Source organism: Perna viridis, chromosome 10 (assembly GCF_037379345.1).
Source record: "Perna viridis isolate PV_CMFRI_1.1 ecotype Kerala chromosome 10, ASM3737934v1, whole genome shotgun sequence".
NCBI classification, from domain to species: domain Eukaryota; kingdom Metazoa; phylum Mollusca; class Bivalvia; order Mytilida; family Mytilidae; genus Perna; species Perna viridis.
In genome coordinates this window covers 35,673,091-35,691,416 of record NC_142454.1, presented here as the reverse complement: position 1 = coordinate 35,691,416, position 18,326 = coordinate 35,673,091, and the positions used below count along the sequence as shown (strand labels likewise).

Here is an 18,326-nt window from a genome sequence, read left to right as displayed (position 1 = left end):
AAGTCATTATTGGTCAATTTCCTTCTTTCTTGAATTGATGAAAAATTAAAAAGAAATAATTTGATACATGTATCAATCAACTAGAATTTCTTGAAGTTATTCATCAAAATACACTTCAATGTTAAAATGACTTATTTTTCAACATTACTGCTGTGTAACTTGGACAATTAATTCAAGACAAAAACTATTTATAAATCAAATATTTTTATCTTCCTACATTCATTACTTATATCAAAGGAAGCGTTTTCTCAACATTCTTACTAACTTGTTTTCTTCAAATCTGGTCAGGAACATTGAATAACAACAACAAAAAACACACACCTTTCTTCCTACAATTTCATTTAGTTTGAAAGCATAAGGAAGATGCAGATCACACTTACTCCAAATATAACAAACAGATACTACATTTATCCCACAACTAATTTTGAAACTACAAATTTGAAAGATAATTGTTCTGAGAATGGATCTTCTTCAGACCTAGAGGTAAAGATTTTTGAAGTAGCAGTCTGTAAGAATCATGCAAATACTGTACTACATGATACACCCTGAAAGAGGCTACACACATTTATTTTGTTATTAAATTGTTTTACGGGTCTATATGATTAAATGTAAAATCATTCATTCCAATCTGTATTTTCTTAGGAGATAATTCACATAGAAAAATTCAATAGTTTCTATTGTACATGTATGTCAGTGTCATTTACAGAGGTTATCTTCCTTAACTTTGAATTCTATAATACATTTTATATAAGAACAAGGGTTATATAAAAAGCCATATGCTAATTTCTGTTAACTATAACATTCTTAAAAAATATCAAAAATAAAAACATGTACGCTTCCTACAGTATATGACATTTTGCGTTAATCTTTGCTGGAAAGCTACTTAAGTAAAAAGTTTAAAAAGTCAAGTGTTGACAATAAACAAAGACATGAGCTAAAAACAGCAATTTTCATTATTAATGAATTTAAAGTATGATATACTACTAGTGAACAATATACAATAAAATGACACATAAAAAGAAACAAAAAGGGTTCACCACATTTAGCATGCATATACAAGACTTGATTGGTTATAATTTTTTTTTCATTCTGAGAATAAAGCATCTGTTTTTCTCCTGAGCAAAAAAAGAATGTTCCCCAAGGCAAACAACGGGAGCTAGATGAAACAATAGGAAAAGCAAGATACTGTTGAAGGACTACTGTTCATTTGGGTACCAACTTTCAGTAAAGTCAAACCTTGATCTAAATTTGCAATGAAAGTTTCACTGGAAAACAAAATGCTCAATTCATATATCCATGAGCACTCACTGAAAATTGAAACCAATGAACACAAGTTCCTGGATAAAATGTTTAATGAAAGAACTAAAGAGAAGGTTACAAACAACAAAGAGAGAATGTTTCATGACATAGAGAACTAAAGAGAAGGTTACAAACAACATAGAGGCACCTGTCATTTGATAAGGTTAGTACTGGAGCCAGTGAGATGTGTCTCTACAAATAGATACACATTTAGTTAGACCGGAGAGTTAGAAATTCTTCAGTCTTTAACTAATTGATTACTTAAGCAGTAATGAAGGATTAAAAATCAGGACTGATAAGAATGTTCAGCCTTAAAGTAAAATCTACAATACAGTCCAAAATACTTGTACTCAACTTTCTATAAAACAAGAGGCTCCTGGATCGCTCACCTGGTTAAATATTGCCTTTCACAGGCAATAAATTTAACAAGAAGTTGTCCAACAATTTTGACTCAAGAAGTCTTTGGTAGGACTTATCCTAAGGATCATTTCAACAATTGAAAGTATCTTTTAATCTATCATAGTTTTCAAGATATTGACTGAATACTGTAATAAAAAAAAAAAAAACATTTTTTCCCTTTCAAGGGCTATAACTCTTACAAGGAGTAGTCTGACAACTTTGGTCCCTGAAGACTTTAGTAGTCCTAATAATAAGGATCATTTCAGCTATTGAAAAAAATTGGCTAAACTAACGGTTTTGGAGATATATGCAAGAGTAATCAAGGGAACAAAGGCCACAGCGGCAATAAAAAGAATGCAATCCAGGGACAAAGACCAGACACGGAAAACAGACATACACAAAAAAGAACATAAAGTAACTAAAATCATACATACAAAGTAACAAAAGTAAATGAGCAACTTGGACTCCACTAAAAACTGGGAGCATGGACCAGGTGCATTGGTAGGGTAAGCATCCTCTGCTTTTCTAGAAACACCCGCCAAGTTGCTCATAAAAAGTCAAGTCCAGGGTAGACAAACGAGGAAAGGAAAACTATGATCCGTTGAATAAATCAGTTTTCATGGTGCTGATGGATACACCATAACGATCCACCAGTTCATGATAACGACCATAAAACTTCTGTAATGATGACTTCAATCTTGTAGCAACACAACCCTGTTCCAGAAGCCTATTTGTTAGAGTTCTAGCACGATACAAAAAGTCTGCATAGTTTCGGCAAGCTCTGGCATGACATATCAGTTGTGATATGAATACTCCATACGCAGGAGCCGAAGGGATGTTGCAACAGGTGAAAGGAAAGTTGACAATTCTGAATGAAAAGTCATCACGTTTGTCGTAAAGTTTGGTCAATAGTTTTCCTTTACCATCGATTTCTAAGTGTAGGTCAAGATATGAGGCTGACTTCACAGTGTCTGTAGTATCCTTCATCTCAAGTTCTTTTGGGAAGATGCGATGTATCAAATCCCCGAAATTAGGATTGTTTAAAGATAATACGTCATCTGTATAGCGGAAACTGAGATTGAAGGATCTAGCCAAACGATATTCTTTCTTTCTGATCAGATCAGCTATAAAGTCAGCCTCATATGAGTGAAGGAATAGGTCAGCAAGTAAAGGAGCACAATTTGTTCCCATTGGAATGCCGACCGTTTGTTGAAAAACACGTCCACCACACTGGACAAATATGTTGTCAATTAAAAATTCCAGCATTTTGTAAACATCTTCCTCTGTATATTTGGAAGATGATTTGGAATTATTTCTTACAAAGTATGAGGAATCTCTACCAAGAACTATATATTTGTATCTAGGTGTACCATCTTTTTTGGAAAAACAACGATGTATAATGTTTTTAAGTCGGGATTTTAACTGAGTATGGGGAATAGAAGTATACAGTGTTGAAAAATCATAGGTTTTAATGCTATTATATTCAGATAATAGTCTTGAACTGATTGTCTCCAAAAGATCTTTCGAATTTTTCAGGATCCACATTGAATTAATACCACTACGGGAGTAACAAGTGTTGTGGTAGGACTGTAGACCCTCTTTGACAGTTGCGAGTATAAAAGTTAAAAGTTTTGAAAGAGGTTTGGTGGTACATTTTGCAGATCCAGCTATGAAACATTGTTTGTATGGATTCTTGTGAAGTTTAGGAATCCAGTACATAGACGGTAAATCACAATCATTGTCCTTGGTAGAGAGACCAAAAGAGGATAGCACAGATTTATGGTTTTCCACTATCTCTTCTTTGGAGAGAGTGGTAGCAGTGTAGGTCTTATCACTCCTATTACTTTCTACGTCTACCTCTGATAATAAACATTGGATATAAAACGTTTTGCAGACAAAAACAATGTTTTGCAGACAAAAACAATGTTGTTTTGGGCTTTGTCTGCTGGTATGACAACATATTTGTGAAGACTACTGTCTGACCCCTATGTTCTATTTTTAATAACAGCGGTCATGCTTTTCGAGGGATCATAAATCCTCACAAAAATTCTATACAGGATACACAAATGAACATCCATACCAAGTTTGTTTCCAATGGATCAAATAATGTCAGAGGAGAAAATTTTTTAAAGAAATAACATTAAAAATAGAAAATATCATTTAAAAAGGGTAATAACTCCAACATGGCTTAACGGATTAAAACCCAAATTTAACCAATGATAGATCTCATGCCAGAATTTATCTAAACTTAACGGTTTTGGAGATATATGCAAAAAAACACTGTCTGACCCCTTATGTTCTATTTTTAGTAACAGCGGCCATATTTTTCGAGGGATAAAAAATCCCCACATCAGTTCTACCCTAGGGACATTTGTACCAAATTTGGTTTCAATTGGTCAACTAGTGTCAGAGGAGAAGATTTTTGAAAGAAATAACATGAAAAAAAGCAAAAAAAAAACGTCAAAAAAGGGCTATAACTCCAAAATGACTTAACAGATTAAAACAAATATTTGACAACAGATAGATCTCATCATGCTGAACACTTTTAACCCACAACAGAATTTAGCTAAACCTAACAGATTTGAAGATACACGTGAAAAACTACTGTCTGACCCCTATGTTCTACTTTTAGTAAAGATGGCCATGTTTTTTGACAAATTAAAAATCCCCACACCAGTTCTATGCAGGATACCCCAAGAAACATTAAATACTAAGTTTGGTTTAAATTGGTAAAGTAGTGTCAGAGGAGAAGATTTTTGAAAGAATAACACTAAAAATAGCAAAAATTTTTTAAAAAGGGCAACAACTCCAACATGGCTTAATGGATTAAAACCAAATTTTGACCTCAAATAGATCTCATCATGCTGAACACTTTTACCTATGTCAAATTTAGCTAAACCTAACAGTTTTGGAGATATATGCGAAAAAGCACTGTCTGACTCCTATGTTCTATTTTTAGTAACAGTGGCCATGTTTTTCGACAAATCAAAAATCCCCACATCAGTTCTATGCAGGGTACACCAAGGAACATTCATACCAAGTTTGGTTCTAATTGGTCAAGTAGTTTCAGAGGAGAAGAGTTTTGTATAATTGTTAATGACGACGGACACCAAGTGATGTCAATAACTCACATGGCTTTTGGCCAGGTGAGCTAAAACGCAACAATTTTGTATAAATATAAATTATCTCTGTGAGTAATTATTCACAATTAAGTCTGTTTCTTTGATTTGTGTATAATGTGTCACATCCCCTAAACCTAAAATTTTTTATCTGCCCCTAATCATTGCTGTAACAACCATAATATAAAATGCTTTGCCAGGTGCAGCTTGATATGACCACAGAAGTAAAATGCTGTACCTCTCAAGCTTGATACAGCTCTGAATTTAGACAGCGATGAAAAATATGACACAGGATAACATTTCGACCAGAATTAAAGTGGACTTTTTAGGACCGTAATTCAAAAATGATTTAAGTCACATCCCTAAAATTAATCCCACCCTTCTCTTTGTGGTATGACACCTTGTGATACCATTTCATAGCTATCTATACCCTTATTCTTAAGTAACTGTCCAGAAACCAAAAGGAAAATCCAAGTGCTGATAATGCTAGTGGTTTTTGACTCTTGTGAAAATTATGGCATTAACAAAATGATGATATGATGTTAAAAGAATTGTGATTATACATTGTAGTTTAAATACTAATAGGAACTGTCCTTTTTTAATATGTATAAACTGAAAGTCAATCTTTACTACTGATCCCCATTCACACATATTTACAAATTTGTGTTCCATTTCACATTTTTCCCTAATTTTAAATCTATCCAAAAGTTATTCAAAAGCTATATTAACAAAGTATTTATCCTACATTATAATTATACTTAAATAAAACCAATATCAACTTAAGAAAAAATAATTTCCTTAACACAAGATTTTCAATAACTGGACACTTTTTTCAATCTCAATTTTCCCGCCAATTTTACTTGGTTAAAACTACTGCTCTTCACTTCATGTTTATAAATAGTAAAATATTAATGATAGGTTGGAGAATTTGACTTACAAGTGTGTTAAAATGAAAATACTTAACACATTTTAAGCTTCCAGACACATTACTGCAAGAAATAAATTCCCTAAATGCAAATTTATCACTTAATATCTTTCAACGCTAAAATGGAGTCCCTCAAATGTTCAGTTGACATAAAGACTAGATTTTAATTTTATTTGCAGAAATAACAGAATATCATTGAGCTGATTAATTGGAAGAAACATAATTACTGGTCATAAAAGAGGTATTAAATGATATAAAAGGAATAACATTTGGACTATATTTTTGTGTAGTGTTCAGAAATAGCAGGAAAGTTCCAGTTATTGACCGGTGACATAAGGTATTTTGATCATCATGATCATGAAGGATCAAAAACAAAATGTTGAAGCCAATATCATACCATTATACAACCACTTTTTTTGTTAGTTCAATATTCAGAAAACACAAACAGTAAAGGTAGTCTTAATATTACTAAGTCCAGAAGGATTTTTGTTCAGTACATATAAATAGCTGTATATTAACATACCTCCATCAGCATCTCCCTCTTCCATCCATCGTTGTCTATCACCTAACAGACCATCAGATGCTATATCCACAGTCCTTGTTGGATAGGCAATACCATCCCCAAAACTGTAATATACAGCATTGTTTTACAAACATACAGTAATCACTGGGTGTCCTTTCCATTCAGGGAGGTTTCATTGTGAGGGCTACTTTAATATGTGTATACTTTGAAAGCGATTTCTACAGATTATATTAACTACTCAGTAAAACATGGAATTATACATTAATACTTCATTTTTAATTGTAAAGAGAAATTTTCAAAAGATAAAAAACAAAGGTAATTGTCCTCATGTACTTGTTGTCCTCATCTTTTCTTATTTCTTTAATTACTGTAGACCATGAAATTTTCGCAGCAGTTTTATTTTCCCTATTTTCAGGCAAAGATCCATAACACAAAAATTTCTTCGAAGATAATTACAGCAAAATTTGAAGAACAATAGCAAATTTGAAACTGTGCAACAGCAGATTTATAGCATAAACTTAAAAAAAAGAGGGCACGAAAATTTCCCAGTTTACAGTAATATTATTCCATGCAAACAAGCCTATTAAAATCTACTAGATAACAGAAGATAGGTTGCTAGCTTCAGGGGCATGCAAGGAGGGAAACCTTGAAAGCAACAGAGATTAAAATATTGTCTTCTTACATTTTTTCACATTTTCAAACATAGAACATTTACCACATACATTTTGTAAATTGTTGATATATAATAAATGAATAACTTCTTACATATCATCAATCCACTCCATTTTTCACATACATAAGAGTAAAAATTGTCAATATACTAAAATTGATATTTTAATAGTGCTTGAAGAAAAAAAATTTGAAGTGCAATACTAAAGCACAGAGAAACCCATCTTCTGTCAATCTAATCTATGATATCATACAGAGCTAACCTTTCTGTCTGACCCATAGTTTGGTAGGAATTACTGTTTGACTGACTATTGGAGGTAAGTGTAGGAAAGGACACCCCATCTCTGTCACTGAAAATTACATAGTGTTGTGTCAAACTGGTAGAAGCACAGTATTAGGTTGATTACATAGATCACAAGTTCAGTAGCTTAATTGTTTACCTAATGCATTTTAAAAATTAATTGCAGACAACAATGAAATATTTCTTTGGATTTTTGGAGATTTTAAAGAAATTAGTATCTTGTCTTGTTTTTTTTCAAGTTACTTTGTTCATGTAATTTTTGGAAATATTATATTTTGTAGGCTATGTGTTAATACATTAATGACATAAATAGAGAGATTGTTTGAATTAGACTAAAAATAAGTGAACCTCTAAATTTGCATTTGTGAATTGAGTGTTGGAATCATATTCACAGAGATATTAGTATTTCACAATCCATCTCTTCTAGAACACAAACATCTGCAGTGAAATTTTTCATAGATGGGTAGATATTTAGTGAAACTCTACTGAACCAGAGACTTATGTAAACTTGCAGTACATCACCAGCAATGTGGTGTATAATGCTTTTTGTCAAGTATTACAAGTAGTTAGATTCTTCAATACCAAACTAAGTTACTTTATTCAGTGCCATATATCCATTTATGTATATAATACTCAATATTATTAAAGATATTTACACAATAAAAATCAGGATTTATTTGTTGACATTAATTGTACAGTATAAAAACAGATCAAATAACAGTTCTTGTTTGCCAAAATTGAAACAAGTTCAAACATGCAAGATAAGCCTGAAGAAAATCAGTCATCTCTCCTATGTTAATTATATGTATTAGAAGACAGTTAATGAAAGTGTACAGATCATACATCTGCAGAATTGCTAGAGAAAACAAAGCAAAGCAACAACATTATAAACAGAAAACTGAGAAACCCAAACAAAAACTCCATGTTAAAACTACGAAACCAAACTCTTATTTACCTTGTATAAATTGGTAGAAACCAAAATATTTTTCTTTCCCCAAAGACTTCTTTAAAGTTATTTAATTTCCCTAAACTAAACCCATTTTTATCAGCTCCAGTTTGGAATACAGGTGATCTGAAAGACTCTACAAAAAAAAATAAGCCAAAATTATTTAAGTTGAAAAGAAGTAATACTGAGGAAGTCAGTAATGGAACAAATAAATAGCTGTGCTACAATGTACAAAAAATGTATATGACATGTCAGTCTACACTCTTTGGTATTGAAAGTCTCAAAACTAAGACTGAAAATTGGGGAACAATGAGAAACTTATGGGAGCTTCACTCCATGAGAAAATACAATGTTAACATTAAATCTATTAAAACTGTTTTAAATTATTGTTTGAAATGTGGACAGGCAGTAACCGCTATATCACGAAAAAAACATAAATGGGCTTTAAATAGATATCTGTACCTACAAAAAAAAATAATCACTAAAAATACCTTAGAGTGTAGTTAAAAAGGAAAATTCATTACCCTAACATTTATATTTCAGAGAAAAAAAATTAACTGGATAACTGATGAAGTCAGTTGATAGTACATTTTAACATTTCCTCACAGCTTTTTTTTAATTGCAAATTCATTACTATTTGTGTGAGCATTTCCATCAGAATGAAGCTTTAAAAATGTTAAATAACTTTTATTATTTTGGATACCTTTGAAGATCTGAATGATAGACATATCAACACTTGTGGACACCATTAAAGATCTAAATGATAGACATATCAACACTTGTGGACAGTTGAAGATATGAATGATAGAGATATCAACACTTGTGGACACCATTAAAGATCTAAATGATAGACATATCAACACTTGTGGACACAGTTGAAGATATGAATGATAGACATATCAACACTTGTGGATACCATTGAAGATCTGAATGATAGACATATCAACACTTGTGGACTGAAATGAAGATAATAATGTATTTTCCCATTGTTTTTATACTGAATTCTTCTTCAACTGAAAAATTAATGATGTCACAATTTAAAATTACTGAGCTTCTCTGATGTCAAAAGGTTGTTAAGAAAAAATTCTGTGAATGAGAAGTGTGAATTCATGTATAGATAACATTTGCCCTTTCAGAGCACTGTATTCTATCTAACTTACCTAGAGTAGATCTATTACTGCATGTAAGGTATATATGATATCCAAATAATGATATCAAACTTATACCAAACATCATAGCAACAAAAAATACAAACAGAACATGGAATTTACCAACATCTTTGTTACCATGACCCTGGAAAGAAAAGAATAATGGCTGTAAATAACAGAAACTTTTACCTACTAACTTCTTTTTCTGCGATGATTAGGATTAATAACTGCTGTTTGAATATATGTAGCTCTAATTCATACTAATACTAAGCTCTTTTGAGAAGCACAGATGATATCAATTTAGAAAATATTACATGTATTGATAAAACTATTGCATTCGAAAGCAGTATATTTAATCAGATTGAATTAAACCTAGTGATGAATAATTTTAGTATTATCATGTATAGATATTTGCTCATTTCTTTTTTTTTGTATTGAACTGCTAATTAATATTGTCCAGAAATCAAGAAAATGCTTGTTTCTGGAGACTCATTCCAAAATGAATCAAGTCACTACCCCCAAAATCAATCCCAGCCTTCCATCTGTGGTATGGTACTTGATGGTACAGTTTCAAAGATATTTATACAATTAATTCAATATATTGATTTTCCTAACATCTGGCCATTTTTTAACCCCTAATTTCCTCAATGGTTCCAATCACTACCCCAAAAACCAAGCCAGGCCTAACATTTGTAAAACAACTTCTTAAGATCTATACACAAAAATTATTGCCTTCAGACGGACTATGAGGACACTGACACTGCAGACAATTCATAATAGAATAAAATCATTATACAACCACAAATATTTTGCAGTCATATGAAATATTATGTTCCCTATTTCATACAATAAATAAAATCAATTTTAAAAGGACAAAGTCCTTGTAGCAGTATTTAATGCAAAATTAAGTTATAGCTTGGAAGCACAGACAGCCTGATTTTAGTCTGACAGGAAGTCATCTCTTTTGGAGTTTCCCAATACAAAGTTTGGTATATTCATATGTCCTTCACTAAAAAACATTTGTTATATGGTCTTCCATAATTTTTTAAATTCAGATGTTTTTTTCCCTCAAGACATGCCTTAAAAGGCCTTTCTGGACTAAGCCAGAAAGTCCCAAGTACGAACACAAAGTAACATCAGTCTAACTAATAAGCGACAAGAAGTGTCAAGTAGAGTCAAGAAGTAACAAGAAGATTTTGAATACATTTACATATTAACTTGTCCTCTATCAGGTTACACCTGCCTCATATTAAGTTTATAAAACAATTACTTACTGTCCAAAATTCTACAAAATATTTCAAGCTAGTACAAGCTATAAATAAACAATAAAGAAGTCCATATCCAAGAAATAACACAAAAAATTTATAGTTTGTGAATCCCACGCAGTTATTCACCCTGTAAAAGAAAAACAAATGTTTTCAAATAATACTGCTACATATTTCTAATACAATGTACATATAAAATGGTACAATGAAATCTGTGTAACCTAGACATCTTAAGTCACATCATATCATTTTCAATACAACATGTATTTGAACCAATATACATATGTAGCCTATCACCTGCATCATTAAACAAATCTCTATGTCCAATAATGTGGTCAGTTAAAGTTTCATTGTATTGCCAAGTAGGTAAAAAGATTGTTGTCTCAGTATATTGACTAATTATGATTTTATCTCATATGGCAGATATTCTGTACATTTTGGGACGAGTATGACTGATCAACGAAACAATACCCTGCTTTATACTAGTCTGACACTGAGTATTTTATAATGTGCTAGCTAACAGATGGAACAGCCCACAGTTTCAGTTTTTGAATCTGCCTTTTTCTTATGAAAGAATGCATTAAGGTTACTTCTTTTGTGCATGTTTTATATTGTAAATATGATTTTCTTGTGGTCATTTTATACCAATTTCTATTTCAAAGGCTTAAAACTCTCCTTTCTAACATAAATGACAACAGCATGAAATCATATTAAGTTCAAACATGAATTGGCCTCTTTTTAACATATTTTGATTAAGCTGTATCAATTGCCACGCATTTTTGTCTGTCTTATTACAAGCAACTACAAATTAAGCATCACCAGAATTTTTAAGCATTAGTCCTAAAATATAGTGAGTAAAAGGTTTTGTTTTAATATAAACTAACTTTGCGGTAGTACAGTTTAAAAGAAAAATCAAAGTATCTTAACTCACCAAGGACAATGATGGTCCATTTTCAAAACACATCTGCAACAGACAACAATATATTATATCAAATAAGATTTATTTCTCAAAGAAAAAAGGTAATCAACCAAAGTAAATATCATAACTACTAACAGGCAAAATTGAAACTACTTTAAAATTCATAGAAAAAAGTTGGAGGTTCATTTCACCTGACCTACAAATGTACATTCCTGGATCCTACTGTGAAAGTACCAATTTTTGAGGTTTTCGTGGGTAGTCCAAATCACATTGAAAATAATTCCCATAAGCAAATGTAAATTTGATTGCTAATTAACAAAAAAAATCAGAAGAATTAGACTCAATGTCTGAAGTTTCAGAATATCAACTTCTACAATAAATACTCACTGTCCACATACAGAGCAATGATGAGCTCTGTCTGGTTTTATACATTTACATTTTTCACAGTATCTGGGACCTGTAATCAGACATTAAAAGGTGTGATTTATTACAGTTCTAAATCATAAAAATTGTAAGCTATTTCAAGAAGCACAGTTGATATCAATTCAGAAATTATTACATGTATTAATTACTGCAAATTTGTTGCTTTCGTCAAAAAAACATTTATATGTTTAGCAATTGTGAGTGGAACCCAACATTATCTTCTGTGAAAAATTCAATAATGCAAATTTTAATTATTGAATGTCTCAACAGAACATCACATTCAGACCTGCCAGGCTAACTGTTATAACAGAACATCACATTCTAACCTGCCAGGCTAACTGTTATATCAGAACATCACATTTTCAATTCACGCAAACCATTATAACAGACCATCACATTTTGAGTTCAGGCAAACCATTATAACAGAACATCACATTTTGAGCTGTCAGGCTAACCATTATAACAGAACATCACATTCTGACCTGTCAGGCAAACCATTATAACAAAACATCACATTTTGAGCTGTCAGGCTAACCTTTATAACAGAACATCACAATTTGACCTATCAGATTAACCATTATATGAACCCAACCTGTCAGACTAATCATTATAACAGAACAAGACATTTCGACCTGTCATGCTAAGTGTTATAACAAAACAGCGCAATTTGATCTGTCAGTCTGTCAGGCTAACCGTTATATTTTCTGTCTCAACGTCAAACTGCTGTCATTCTGTGTGTAACTTACAAAAAGCAATGACGTTGTCTACATGAAATAACATAACCAGGATTTATCAGCTAATACACACTAAACAAGTTTAGCGTTTAAACATGTACTTTTGCTATGATAACATAGAATACTTTAGGTCCATGTTATCAATACATGTGCACTGAAGATAAAAAGCAGATTATTTTTTGTGTTGAAGAATACCACTTACTGCCAGCATGTGTTCTATTAAGTACAGGTTTATCTTTGGCTATTTCTAATAATATATGTTTCTGTGCTTCTTCATTTCTTTCTCTTTCTAATCTGTTTATTTCTTGTGGATTCAGATAAAACTGAAATATGAAGAAATTATACAATAGTGACTATATTTGCATATTAAAAAGGGCGTCCACATAAAATACAGGCAGTGGGTGACCCATAACAAATTTTGTTTTCAAAAAATTTTCATCTATTTCAGATCACAATGCATCCTTTCTCGAAGCTGAATATTTGTTTCTGATAAACTGCAATAGATAAAGAGAAATGAATTATTTAGAAAGCATTGAAAGTAATTGAAAAAGGCAGATAACTCTTCATTTTGTGCAAAATATTGTTACCTTCTTAGGGAACTGTATATTCATTTTATGAGCCATTCATCGCCGATTTTAAAAAAATTGATGTACTTTTGGACTTATGTATGATATAAACATTACATTCAAACAAAAAATAAATCTTTTTTTTCACAAGCTTTTATTTCAAACTTTTTCAATCTTACTGAATTATTATTTATTAATCAATGACTTCATCTGTGTTCGTTCTATTCTTTGTTGTAGTAATACAAAGCACATATATATCAGCTAGACACTATTTAGATAATCAGCCTGAAATTAGCAATGCTGAAAGAAAGCTCTTGATACTTACAGATCTAGGTACGGATCCAACCTTGGTAAAGATAGTCTTAGCATAGGACCATAAAAACATCAACAGTATTGGATGATACAGCAGGAGATATATCACTGAAAAAATAACATGTTGTCATGGCTTGCAGGTCAAACTATTAAGTTACAGCATTGTAAATCAAGAAACAATGTGGTTTTTTTTTCTGGACTCCAATAACATACTTGTAAGTATTACACAGGATCCACAAAATCAACGATACTTGATTTTTCATTTGAAGTATTTTTTTTCACAAATTTAATCAGGACTGCTTTTCACTAAATATCATGTACATGTAGTTGGGAATGAACAAGTGCCTCACTATCCTGATGCTTCAAAGAAATATGTGTAAACTTAATGTAAATGCACTTCAGTATTAAGTTAGTGTTAATCATGTATACAATAGACTTTGCTAAAAAAAAAAGACTAAATTTAAAGATAAAACAATAAAAATCAGTGATAATGAATTACCTTTCTCTGCTATGCTTGGTACTGTATCTGTAAAAGAAAACTATATATATGTATATGGAAATTACTAGAAACTGAATGATAATCAAAGTAGATTTACAAAGAAAAGTCTGTGATGAAAAAAAAAATTGCAACATGTATCCAACTCCAGCTCCATCGGATGATCACTAGTACTATTTACCTACTCTTTCCACCTGTCCTTCACTACTAGATTTTATACCAACTATGTTGAAGTACACTGTAATCAAGCTGAGGCAGATGTTGAAAGAGTAGTTATCATGTTTATTTTTCAGCTTAATTTTGTTGTGAAGAATGAAGAACTATCGTAACAATGTGGTCTCATCATTATTTAAAATGCTTTTAAAGCTGTGAGTTCCAACTGTTTTTTTTTATCTAAACATGAGTCAAGGCTACTTATAGGTTTTCACACAGGCCTCTGAAATTGTATAATTGATTTGAAAATTAGCCCAAAGAGTGAGCGGGTATTGAGGGTATGTCCTTGTGAATTTGCAGGATTGACAATGCCCACCATATATCTCACTGCACAAGAGCCTGTGACCTCATCATAGTGTTTGTCTGCTTGTTTTAATGGAAATTCTGTTAGCATAAGATGTCCAACATTGGATAGTAAAATTAAATAATCTATATTATTTTCAATTTTTAATATGAGGCAGTTGAAATCTAAATCCCTCCTAAAGAAACAATTTTTACCACCTTTTAGCAGGTTTCAGAACAAGTCCTCAAATTAAGGTTAACCCCTGTTAGAGGTACTACCCTCATGTGGTGGGTTTTATTTTTTTCATCAAGATATTAAGTTTTCTTAATATGAAATATTGTTAAAAAGTGGGAATACTTGTGTAATTATAACATGTACAAGTAACTTTTGCAAAGGATGCATATTTTTATTTCCATTATTTTTGAAGTGACCCAAGTAAAATGTACATTTAATATTTCAAGGCCCACAACTATTTAGATATCAAAATAAAATACATCCTTTTTTCTAGAATTTATAAAAACTGAATGTCAGCAAGAATTGACAATGTAATTAATGAATTTTTTAAGAATCCTCAGATTTTGTCTATACATTGTTGTGCCAGAATCATGAAAACAGTAATAATCATGCTGGTGTATAAAGACAAAGGCTCAAAGACAGATCCAAATAATGTCAGACCTATCACTTTGATTAGCTGTCTTCGAAAGCTATGAAAATCCATTATCAATAAACGTTCAAACTAATTAGAATTTCAAACAGGCTTTCGAAAGGGGTATTCTACAGTTAATAATATTTTTGTATTACATTAGTTAGTTGTATTATATTTTTCTTTGGTAAAAACTTTTTTGTACTTTTATTGATTTCCAGAAGGCTTTTGATACTGTATCAAGAACTTGTCTGGGAAAAAATGCTTCAAAGTTATCTATAATTTGTACCAAGATATAAAATCATGTGAAAGATGTAATGGTTGTGCATGTAAATTTTTACCACGTTTAACAGGTGTGAGACAAGGTGAAAATCTGCCACCTTTTCTTTTTACAATATTTTTGAATGATTTGGAGAACTTTTTCAATAATTTTAGATGGGAAATGCTTAGTGACGATCCAAAGCAAATTTCATGATGAAAATCATATTTATTTTGAGTTATTTGTTTTGTTATATGCTGACAACACTGTAATTATATCAGAGTCCAAAGATAATATGCGAGTCTTTGGATACTTTTCAGTCATATTGTGAGCAATGATGGTTAACAGTCAATGTAGAAAAAAACAAAGGTCATGATATTTAGTAAGAGAAAATGTAATGACAACTTTGTTTTCATGATACAAGGTAAAACCTTGGACAATGTTGATTCATTTTCATACTTGGGTGTTATTTTCGAGTACAATGGTTCATTTGTTGATACACAGAAAAAGATAAAAAATAAGGCACAAAAATTGTAGCATTTCAATTATAAATGTATAAGAAATGAAGAAATCCTGATAGACATACAGCTTAAGCTTTATGATTTAATGATAGAATTATTTTATTATATGGATGTAAAGTATAGGGAAATGAAAATTTAAAATCAATTGAACAAGTTCATTTGAAATTTTGTAAGCAAATACAGAGTGCAAAGAAATACCACACCTAATTCAAATATTAAATGCAAGGAATACCATACCTAATTTTGCTGTTTATGGGGAGCTTGGTAGATTTCCTCTCAAAATTTGAGTGAAAATGAGAATGGTGTTATATTGGAATAGACTCTTAAATGATGATACAAAATTAAGTATTTTATGTAAAGTGATCGATTCAAGTTTAAATGGCTCAACAGTATCAAATCTTTATTAAACAATATTAATCTTGGGTACATATTTTTGAACCAAACAGATATGATCTATAAGAAAGTGTATTTGAAACAAGTTTTATCAGATCAGTGTATTTCAAATTGGAAAGCTATATCTCTGATTCCTCTAGGGGACAATTTTATGGAAAGGGAATTTGGTATGGAAAAAATACTTAGTCCAATTAAATAGTAATAATAGGATATGGTTAACCAAATTTAGAGTTTTAGCAAAATTTTATTTGCTATTTGTTTGTCAGCATGAAGTCATCATAATTTATCGAAATAAGCTTATACCAAATTATTTTATAATAAATCCAAGTTTGTCTAAAATGCAAGGTCTCTTGTCAATTTGCGATGTGGAGGTTTATAAAAGACTTGCAATTTTTATTCAGGAAGTTGCTATTATGCTCTGATATCTGCTATGTATACAAATATTTAAATGTACTGATATCATTTATCTATTTATTTAATCACCATTTTCTTTTCTTTCATGATTTCCAATATGTTATTATAGTATCTAATATGCTGATGTTACATATATAATACTGTATGTCAGAGTTAACATGAATAAATTTTAAATCTTCAGAAAATATTCTTTAAAATACATTCAATATTCCCACTTTAATAAAATACAAATGTACAATGTAAAATAAGACAATATCCAAACTTCCTGATTGTATAATGGATAAAAAATTGACACCATATGAGGGGTAGTACCAAAACCAGGGGTTAGCACTAATTTCAAGTCTTATTCCCAACCTGTTTCAGCTATCCGATCCAATATTGGACTTTAATGTCCATTATCATAAGGAAATATGAGTAAGACTGATAACATCATTTCTGTAAACACTCTTTTGACCTTTTGGAAATATCTATATTGGAAAAAAACTGTTTCGATTTGTGTTCAATTACTGAAGCTAGCATATGTTTTCCCAGACTAAATTTGTTCTCAAGATTTTGCACTGAACAATATACAAAAATAATGTTTTCCTCAGAAAATTGTGAATCATGGTTATTCAAGTGCTTTGACAGCACTCAACCATTACAAATGGTCCTATTATCAACTAGATCCTGCATACTTATGGGCAGATAAAGCATCATTATCTGGTTTATGCATGTAAAATCGAGAGCTTTATGACAGTTTAATGGCAGCTTCACTTTCATATACTTGGTAAATGCGATTCAGGACCACAACAGTCTAGGAAACATAAACTAGCCTCGTTGATTCAATACAATCTGAGCTTTTTCTAAGAGAGGGATGGTCTAAACGGCACCGCATGACCACACCACTCTAAAAAACATAAACTAGCTTCGACGATTCAATACAAATCGATTCTGAGCTTTTTCTAAGATAGGGATGGTCTAAACATGGCACCAGAATATTTCCAAAAAAAACATAATCAATACTGAACAATTCAATCCAAAAACATTTCAGACCAAGGCAACTCACAGTTCCTTAAAAAAGCTGGAGATTTTGGCCCATACATATTTTAGACCATGTCCATAGGAGAATGCATAAGGATAATACAAACCATATACCATGCCCATAACACATTATACAAAAATGTCCAAATTTGAAGTTAATATTAACAAGACTAACAAAAATAATGAAAGGGAGCATTTAAGGTTTCACCTTCCTCATATTAGTTTGTATTATATGTCCCTGGTTACAACCCGTCTTATTCTATGGTACATGTAGGGCTTCTTTATTTAATTTCATGTCAAGTCACTCAGGAATGAGAACATAGCCAGAGTTGGTTATACTATAGTCTAGAGGGCCAGTTATGGAAAGGTTACGTCAAAAGGTGATGACATGACAGACTTACAGGCACATAGAGCTACCACATATGCGTAGTAAGACCAGATCACAACCGCAGTTATGAAAACAACCGGGAACCATCGTACACAAGAACAACAAATTCTGACAGCAGCCGGGGCCATTTTGTTTTCATTTCTCACTT

The 18,326-nt window shown here is 31.4% G+C and overlaps 1 protein-coding gene across 4 annotated transcripts in view; it reads right to left on the bottom strand.

Moving 5' to 3' along the window:
- The window catches only part of LOC148605587 (palmitoyltransferase ZDHHC15B-like), a 21,596-nt gene extending 3,270 nt beyond the window's left edge, over positions 1-18,326 (bottom strand). Inside the window, exons 1-12 of one of the 4 annotated variants that reach the window (XM_088550314.1) lie at positions 18,192-18,326; positions 14,048-14,074; positions 13,562-13,656; positions 12,873-12,993; positions 11,901-11,970; positions 11,526-11,558; positions 10,604-10,724; positions 9,342-9,474; positions 8,191-8,317; positions 7,198-7,284; positions 6,266-6,369; positions 1,448-1,491 (exon numbers count right to left, since the gene is read on the bottom strand). In XM_088550314.1, coding sequence (XP_088406440.1) covers positions 1,451-1,491; positions 6,266-6,369; positions 7,198-7,284; positions 8,191-8,317; positions 9,342-9,474; positions 10,604-10,724; positions 11,526-11,558; positions 11,901-11,970; positions 12,873-12,993; positions 13,562-13,656; positions 14,048-14,074; positions 18,192-18,306 — 1,074 coding nt within the window. In that variant the 5' untranslated portion in view covers positions 18,307-18,326 and the 3' untranslated portion in view covers positions 1,448-1,450. The remainder of the gene's footprint in view (positions 1-1,447; positions 1,492-6,265; positions 6,370-7,197; positions 7,285-8,190; positions 8,318-9,341; positions 9,475-10,603; positions 10,725-11,525; positions 11,559-11,900; positions 11,971-12,872; positions 12,994-13,561; positions 13,657-14,047; positions 14,075-18,191) is intronic. The other 3 variants (XM_088550313.1, XM_088550316.1, XM_088550315.1) reach the window with 3 other exon arrangements.